We start from the raw sequence: 9,294 nt of genomic DNA, 5'->3' as shown, positions 1-9,294 counted from the left end.
ATCTATTAATTAAACAATAAACTATTAATAAAATACCAATTCCAAATCCAAGGAAATCAACATAAACACATATACCTATTAATCAAACTTAATTCCCACCTAATTTAACCAAAATCAAACATAATCTAACCTAAATAAATTCAAATTATGATCATATATCCAAAAATAATATCAATAAAAATCATACATATGTCAAAGTTAATTCCAACATAACCAAACTAACCAAACATATATTCAAAAATAATATCAATCAAATCCAAAAACATATATAATCCAAACTCAAACTAACCAAAATCAAACACAATACCAACCTAATCTAACCTAAATCAATTCAAATAACCAAATTAAACCTAAATCTAATCAACAAATATAACCTAAAATCAAACAATCAATACCAATCCAAAAACATATATAATCCAAACTCAAACTAACCAAAATCAAACACAATACCAACCTAATCTAACCTAAATCAATTCAAATAACCAAATTAAACCTAAATCTAATCAACAAATATAACCTAAAATCAAACAATCAATACCAATCCAAAAACATATATAATCCAAACTCAAACTAACCAAAATCAAACACAATACCAACCTAATCTAACCTAAATCAATTCAAATAACCAAATTAAACCCTAAATCTAATCAACAAATATAACCTAAAATCAAACAATCAATACCAATCCAAAAACATATATAATCCAAACTCAAACTAACCAAAATCAAACACAATACCAACCTAATCTAACCTAAATCAATTCAAATAACCAAATTAAACCCTAAATCTAATCAACAAATATAACTTAAAATCAAACAATCAATACCAATCCAAAAACATATATAATCCAAACTCAAACTAACCAAAATCAAACACAATACCAACCTAATCTAACCTAAATCAATTCAAATAACCAAATTAAACCCTAAATCTAATCAACAAATATAACCTAAAATCAAACAATCAATACCAATCCAAAAACATATATAATCCAAACTCAAACTAACCAAAATCAAACACAATACCAACCTAATCTAACCTAAATCAATTCAAATAACCAAATTAAACCCTAAATCTAATCAACAAATATTAGCTAAAATAACCTAAAATCAAACAATCAATTAATATAACCACAAATAACCTAAAATCAAACAAATAAAATTAACCTTGAAATGCAGGCGTCGGTTGTGGCTTGAATCGGACGGAGGCAGCGGCGTCTTCCGGCGGCTGTGGCTTGATCGGACGGAGGCAGAGCAGCCACGCGGAGCAGCGGCGCGGAGTTCAGGCGGATGTTGATTCGAAGGGGCAGCACCGTCGTCGTCTTCTATGGAGGCGTTGTCTTCTACGGCGGCGACGTCTTCTACGGGCGTTGTCTTCTTCGGCGCGGAAGCGAGCGGCGGCGGGCGAACTGATCGGGGAGAAAGAAAGGAAGGAAAGAAACGGGGGAAGAAAGAAGAGAAAGAGATAGGTTTTTTTAATTTAAATATGTCAATTCCGAAAATTTTATATAAAACTTTCGGTTTTGACCCTTATCAAAACTAAAAGTTTTATATAAAACTTTCGGAATTGATAAGGGTCATTTCCGAAAGTTTTATATAAAACTTTCGGTTTTGATAAAGGTCATTTCCGAAAGTTTATATAAAACTTTCGGTTTTTGTGGTTATTTCCGAAAGTTAATTATATAACTTTCGGAATTAACAATTCACAAATTGTTAAATTAAAATGTTTCTCACCTTCTAATGACCTTGAACAACATTAATTTAACACATTTGATATCCTTAAAATATTCCACAAATCCATATGATCAAACATTACACACATTCATAAGATAATCAAACATAAACATTCATATACAATTCTCTATATAATCAAACACAATTATAAACATTTTAACATAAAACACAATATTAATTTTTAAAATATAACTCACACTTGATTATATTAGTTAGAGTCTATATTGGAAAGAAAAAATATTTTAATTTCAAAAATTGTCAAGTGATAATTCCGAAAGTTATATAATTAACTTTCGGAAATAGCTATCAAAACGAAAGTTTTATATAAAACTCTCGGTCTTGAGAAGTGTAAAAACCGAAGGTTTATATAAAACTTTCGGTTTTGATAGCTATTTCCGAAAGTTAATTATATAACTTTCGGAATTATCACTTGACAAATTGTTAAATTCTTTGGTTTCTCACCTTCTAATGACCTTTAACAACATTAATTTAACACATTTGATATCCTTAAAATATTGCACAATCCAAATGATCAAACATTACACACATTCATAAGATAATGAAACATAAACATTCAAATACACTTCTCTATAATAATCAAACACAATCATAAACATTTTAACATTAAACACAATATTAATTTTTAAAATACAACACACAATTGATTATATTAGTTATGAGTTAAGATTAGTTGGTTAAAAACAAAATAATTTAACAAATTAGGAAGTGTTAAAACCGAAAGTTATACCATTAACTTTCGGTTTTTATGTGTATTTGCGAAAGTTTTGAATAAACCTTTCGGTCCTAACCTTAAACAGAATGTTTTTGGTAAGGGTCAAAACCGAAGGTTTTCAAATAAACCTTCGGTTTTTACCCTTTCCCATACTTAGAAAATTTTCAGATTTTTTTAACCGAGGGTCAAAACCGAAGGTTTTCAAATAAACCTTCGGTTTTCACCCTTCCCCATACTTAAAATTTTTTCTGTTTTTTAAACAAGGGGTCAAAATCGAAGGTTTACAAATAAACCTTCGATTTTTACCCTTCCCCATTCTTAGAAATTTTTCGGATTTTTTTAAACAAGGGTCAAAACCGAAGGTTTTCAAATAAACCTTCGGTTTTTATCCTTCCCCATACTTAGAAAATTTTCAGATTTTTTTAACCGAGGTTCAAAACCGAAGGTTTATTTGAAAACCTTCGGTTTTTACCCTCCCCAAACTTAGAAACTTTTCATATTTTTTTAACCGAGGGTCAAAACCGAAGGTTTTCAAATAAACCTTTAGTTTTTACCCTTCCTCATACTTAGAAATTATTTAGATTTTTTAAGTAGGGGTCAAAACCGAAGGTTTATTTGAAAACCTTCGGTTTTTACCCTTAGAATTTTTTTAGATTTTTTTAAACGAGGGTCAAAACCGAAGGTTTTCAAATAAATCTTCGGTTTTGGCCATGCTGTTTTTTTTTTAAAAAAGGTGAAAAGTAAACAAAAATAAAATAATTCATCAACAACATATTAAAACCAAACCAAACATAATAATAATAATTCATGAATATTAAAACAAAACACATAAAAATATTGTCATCGTTTGTACGGAAAAACTAATAAACACATAATTAATCTAGAAATTATTAGATGGGGTGGGAGGAGGGGGTGGTTGATTCAGTCGACTCCTTAACAATACAAGTTCTTGTTCGAGATTCTCTAATCTCTGGGCCATTTCGGCCCTGTCCGCTTTAATTTCACTTAGCAATCGGCCTCTTTCCGCATCCCTCAAGCGGATTTGCTCCATTTCCAGCGTCATCTGTCTCACCTCTTCCTCACGTGCCGCAATTTCTGTTTGTGCTAGCAAATTCTGGTAACACGGAGGCAGTTTCTCCGGTGTACGCCGAAGACTATTCCATGAATCACCCATCCTAAATGCATTTCAGATATATGTATATATATATTAATCAAACAAAATATACCGTAACCTAAATCTAATATAACTTCAATCAAACAAAATAACAAATCTAACATATATTTAACAAACTAACCTAAATCTAATCTAAACAATAACGTATAGACAAATCTAAATCAATGAAACAAACAAATAATTTAAACTAGCCTAAATCTAGATAATATATATAAACTACATTAAAAGAAATCTAAATCTAATAATAAACAACAAATAAAAAACAAATGAAACAAACCTGAACGTGAGAAGAGAAGCGGCGTGGGGGACGGCGTGGGGGAGGCGGCTGCGGCGCGGGAGAGAGAGAAAGGAGAGATGAGTGGAATGAAAAAGAGAAGGGTTAGGGTTTGTATTTATAGAGGTAGATGTCGAAGGTTTTCATATAACTTTCGGTTTTGATATTAGTCAAAACCGAAGGTTTATTAAAAACCCTTCAGAAATAACCATTACCAAACTTAGAATTATTTTTAATTGAGCAAAACCGAAGGTTCTTTGGAAAACCTTCGGAAAAGAGAATTTCAAAAAAGGTAAAACCGAAGATTCTTTGAATAACCTTCGAAATTAAAAATCTCCGGGATTTCAAAATCGAAGGTTTTTGTAAAAACCTTCGCAATTAACCCACATCCAACACTTAGAATTATTTTTGGTTTTTTGGGAAGGTAAAAACCGAAAGTTCTACAAAGAATTTTCGGTAATAATTAGTAAAATCGAAGGGTTTACACCCCTCTCGGAATCTATTTTTAATACCGAAAGATTCGTTCCTCCCGGGAGTATTTAGGAGAGTTTTATAAAACCTTCGGTAAAGGTCAATTTTTTACCAGTGATACGATATAATATAATATAATATGATATAATATAATATAATATGATATAATATAATATAATAGGATATAATATAATATAGCAATATAATATATAATTATATTATATACACTAATAGGTAAAATGAAAAGTAATAAAGCGAAGGAAGTTAAAGAGTTTGTATGAAGGTCTCAAAGAGATTGCTGAAGAAGTCAATCAAACAAAAACAAGACAAAAGCAAAGGAAAATCAAATGTTGTGAAAAATTCTGAAGAAAATAATGCAGGAAAGTAGGGGAAGAAGGTTTATGAAGAAAATAATACAGGAAAGCAAGGAAAGAAGGAAGAAGTCTGAAAGGTTGGTTACAATGAGAGAGCTAGCCAATCTATTTGGCCTCAAAAACCAGATCACCAAGCTTCTGATGATTTCTAAAAAATGAGAGATTGTTCTTAATAAGGAGAAAGTTCAGCATATAACAATTCAACTCAATATTCATTATCTTCAGGACTGCAATTTACTGAAGAAGGAAGAATATGAAGAGATAGTAAACTGGTCAGTGGCTATAATGAGGGAGCTGATGAAGACCCCTAAATCGAAGACTTATACTATTATGAGCAACACTACCTGGAAAGTAAATGAGGTATCGAATAAAAATGTAGAAAAGAAAGTTGAAGACCATGCCTACAAAGGGAAAATCTTCTTGGGAGAAGTTAAAACAAAAGTGGAGGTACTTAATTCTCTTTTTGAATTTAAACTTCCCAATGAAGTAGAAGAAAAGTGTATAAATGAATGTAAAATGTGGTGGTAGGGAATTATATTGGAAAAAACAGAGTATCATTTTCAATCACTAAAGAAGCTTTTATGAAACAGTGGAAGGAAAATGGGATGGAGAAGATCTCTGCAAATATTCATGATCTCTAATTTCTTCAATTCAAGAATGGGTCGAATCTAGATGAAATTTTGGAACATGGACATACATATATTGGATCCAACTGAATGAAGTTGGAAAGATGGTCTGAAGATTTGAACTTGTTAAGTAATCTAAGGAGACAACACAAATATGGTTCAAGTTTTAGAATATCCCTACACACATGTACAAAACAGAACTCATTAGTCATTTTGCAGGGTTATTAGGAAAACTATTATACATGGACCTAATAACCGAAGGAGAAGAACATTTATCATTTGCTAGAATTAGCATAGATGTGAATCCTCGTAGAAAATTGCCGAATAATATGACAATGGTCGACAAAAAGGGAAAATCTAATGTCATGAGAATCATTTATGAGTGGAGACCGAACAGGTATGCAATCAGCAATACTTTCCAACATGCCATCACGAAATATGTTCAAGCTATGGAAGATGAGCAAAGATACTGAAAGTCCAAGAAGTAAAAAATCAAGAAAAAAAAACAAGGGAGTCTAAAATCAAAGAGCAAAATATGGAGGAAGAGAAAGAAGCAGAAACTAATGAGGACTCTTAAAATGAAGAAAGCAATGAAATCGAAGAAAAGATATTAAAGGGGTTTGTGTTGAAGAATATAATAAATATAGCAATGAAACAGAGAATGAAGAAGATGAAGGAAGTTGATTCTCGAACAAGTCAAGTTGTAATAAAGGAAACCAGAGAGGAGGATACTCAGAATAATCAAGTTGATGTAGATGTTACCAAGACTATTACAGAGGATACCATAGATGAAGCTGAGGGAAATAAAGACAAGAATCCTGAGACTGATCTAGAAATTCAAGTTGAGAACAACAAGATGAAGAGCCCGAAAATCCTGAAAAATAATTATTTCTATCAAATCAGAACGGGTTCATATAAAGAGAAAGAAATCAAAATGAGAATATGCGGTATTCATCAACATTTTCAGTTCATCCCCCTTTTATTGCTAGAGAAAGGGATGAGGAAGGACAAGGGGAAGAGGAAGACAATCTGTTGATACAATAGGTTGATATGAAAATAAAAATTATGATTGAGATAATTATGATTTGATATAGTTTATAATCTTTGTTTGTAATCTCTGTTTGTTTGTTTGATTGCTACTAATCATTTTCTTTAGAGTCGTTTGATTGTCATCATTTAATCATAGCTAAGATTTATCTAGCTTTAATCTTTGACCTCCTACTTTTGAGATTTTAATGAAATGAGTTTAACCGTTTTCCTAATAAAAAAATAATTAGACAAAAAAGAACCGGAGATTTCAAAGTTAAAGAAAAGTTTGGACTTGTTTTCATAAACTATATATATATATATGATGATAAAGACTTGGACACTAAATAAATAAAACCCCTACAACCAAACATTTACATCTTCAAATTGACACAAGCTCCTTAGAGATCATTGAGACTCCAAGAGGAACTATAAAATGACCATTTTTTTTAATGTTTTTTATGGCTTATTTCCCATATTACTTGTTTGTTAATTTGTTAAAGAATTTAGCTTTTATATTCACATGATACAATGAAAATATTTTCACCTTCAAAGAAAAAATAATTTTAAATATATATACTCTAAACTAAATAATAATAGAGTTAAATTAAAATATGCTTGATATTTTGTTCAATTCAGTTTTAATCTAATTTTGATACATTATTTATTCAACGTTATATAAATACAGTCAGCCGCCAACTTCAATAGTTCAATACATATAGTTTAAATAATAAACTTATCAGTCAATTTGGTTGCGCAGCTGTCTCACTTAAAATCCAAGGAACATGTGTCAATTGACTAAATAAGCAATTGGTATAATTAGACAGAGACAGGAATAACAGATAAACAAATTATCTGAACATAAACCTAAAATAAAATATTTAGGTTACATTAAAAAATAATAATAAATGAACTTTGTGCTGTATAAAGCCGTCAAATACAAAAATATAAGAATATTAGTTATACTTATTTCATAAACTCTTGTGTCATGTAGATTTCTAAATTGTAAACCTCATGTGCTAACTAAATAAGAATTCTTGATCAATTTATATAATACAAATTAAGTAATTTATGAGTGTTACATAAGTTATAACTTGCAGGCTTAAATTTAGGTGCCACTAGCTAATGGAGTCAGAGTTGGACAAGTTTGACAGTTCCAGTTAGCAATTTATTTAGACAACTTCATTTGATTGAACCAAAATTCTCTTCGGACAACTTATAGATTAAATGGCATTAATTTATTTTAGCCAATATCCCACATGTAGACCATTACCTTTCCACCTATAAATAGCTTTGATGTTTTTCTTTCTCAATCATCTCATCCAATCTTCTTTGAGTTAATTTGGATATATTGTGTTTTACTAGAGAAAGTAGAAGCATGAATTCAACAATAATGACTTCAATCAGTTTTGTTATTTCTCTTTCTTTTATCTTTCTATTGCCATTTCTAGCTACCCCGACCTATGGGGCGCATTTGTCTCCAAAGTTTTACGCAAAAACATGTCCCAATGCTCTTAACACGATCAGAACGAGTATTCATCAAGCAATTTCACGTGAACGTCGCATGGCAGCATCTCTCGTTCGTCTTCATTTTCATGATTGTTTTGTTCAGGTTGCTGAAATTTTTAATGTGTTTTTGTCTTAAATAAAAAAAATCCTTCCATGCAATATTCACATTCATTAATATTTATGTGATATGTTATCTTATAGGGTTGTGATGCATCAATCTTGCTTGATGAACAAGCAACCTCTACCAGCGAAAGAAATGCATTTCAAAACAAAGATTCTGCTAGAGGATATGAAGTTATTGATGCTGCAAAGGCCAAGGTTGAGAAGATATGCCCCGGAATTGTTTCATGTGCTGACATTCTTGCCGTAGCAGCACGAGATGCTACTGTTGCTGTAAGTAAAGGCTTGACATTAATATATATGTATATGAAAGATTGATGTTGGATATTGATCATTTTTCCTCAATAACTAGGTGGGTGGCCCTTCATGGACGGTGAAACTAGGAAGAAGAGATTCCACTACAGCAAGTCGTATACTAGCCGAAAGAGATTTGCCACTTTTCACTAGTAGTCTCAAGGAACATATTTCTAATTTTGACAAAAAGGGACTCAATGCTAGAGATTTGGTGGCATTATCAGGTTCACATACAATTGGTCAAGCACAATGTTTTACATTCCGTGACAGAATATATAATAGTAGCCAAATAGACATAGACTTTGCTCGAAAGCGCCAACAGAAATGCCCTCGTAGCGGGAACAACGGTGAAACAAACCTAGCCCCTCTTGATTTAGTTACACCTAATTCTTTTGACAATGCCTACTTTAAGAATTTGGTTCAAAAGAAAGGTCTTCTTCAATCAGACCAAGTACTCTTTAGTGGAGGATCAACTGACAAAATTGTTCTTAAATACATCAAGAATCCTTCGAAATTCAAAGCAGATTTCGCAAAGGCCATGATAAAAATGGGAAACATTAGTCCTCTCATGGCTCCGAAGGGTGTCATTAGAAGGATTTGTAATACACTAAACTAGATACTCATGTCCCTTCGCATAGTCCTTTATGTATATATATATGCAATTTTCTTATCTTGTTAATTTATTTCATTTGATATAGTGATCCTCATAAGTGTTCGATAATTCACACAAGTGTATATTCAATAATAAGTTTGTTTATGTGGTCACTTTTTGTTAGAGTTTGTGGCCCGAATTCTTGTTGGGTCAGCGGGCTTTGCCCGCACTATATGGGCCTGTAGTCTTAATGGGTTTTCCCCTTTTAATTTACATTATATTCTAGGGTTAAACAATATATAGAGATTGCGGCCGTCTTTTCTCTTTCGAACAGTTTTACGTTGTCCACCAAAAATCTGTACAATCTT

At 31.4% G+C, this 9,294-nt stretch overlaps 1 protein-coding gene across 1 annotated transcript; it reads left to right on the top strand.

Annotated features, from left to right (window-relative positions):
* Positions 1–6,034: 6,034 nt before the first annotated feature.
* On the top strand, positions 6,035–8,958 carry LOC124917218 (lignin-forming anionic peroxidase-like). The gene is made up of 5 exons (XM_047457691.1): positions 6,035–6,226; positions 7,406–7,416; positions 7,777–8,023; positions 8,122–8,313; positions 8,393–8,958. Exons 1-5 carry the CDS (start codon positions 6,035–6,037, stop codon positions 8,948–8,950), a joined length of 1,200 nt encoding a protein of 399 aa, XP_047313647.1. The 3' UTR covers positions 8,951–8,958.
* Positions 8,959–9,294: the final 336 nt, after the last annotated feature.

This window comes from Impatiens glandulifera, unplaced genomic scaffold (genome assembly GCF_907164915.1).
Source record: "Impatiens glandulifera unplaced genomic scaffold, dImpGla2.1, whole genome shotgun sequence".
In the NCBI taxonomy this organism is placed as follows: Eukaryota; Viridiplantae; Streptophyta; class Magnoliopsida; order Ericales; family Balsaminaceae; genus Impatiens; species Impatiens glandulifera.
This window is presented reverse-complemented; position numbering and strand designations above follow the sequence as displayed.

Coding starts and splice junctions, on each gene's coding strand:
- LOC124917218 (XM_047457691.1), top strand. CDS start 6,035: ATGAAACAGAGAATGAAGAAGATGAAGGAAGTTGATTCTCGAACAAGT. Junction 8,024..8,121: donor TTCATGATTGTTTTGTTCAG/GTTGCTGAAATT, acceptor GTTATCTTATAG/GGTTGTGATGCATCAATCTT. Junction 8,314..8,392: donor CACGAGATGCTACTGTTGCT/GTAAGTAAAGGC, acceptor CTCAATAACTAG/GTGGGTGGCCCTTCATGGAC.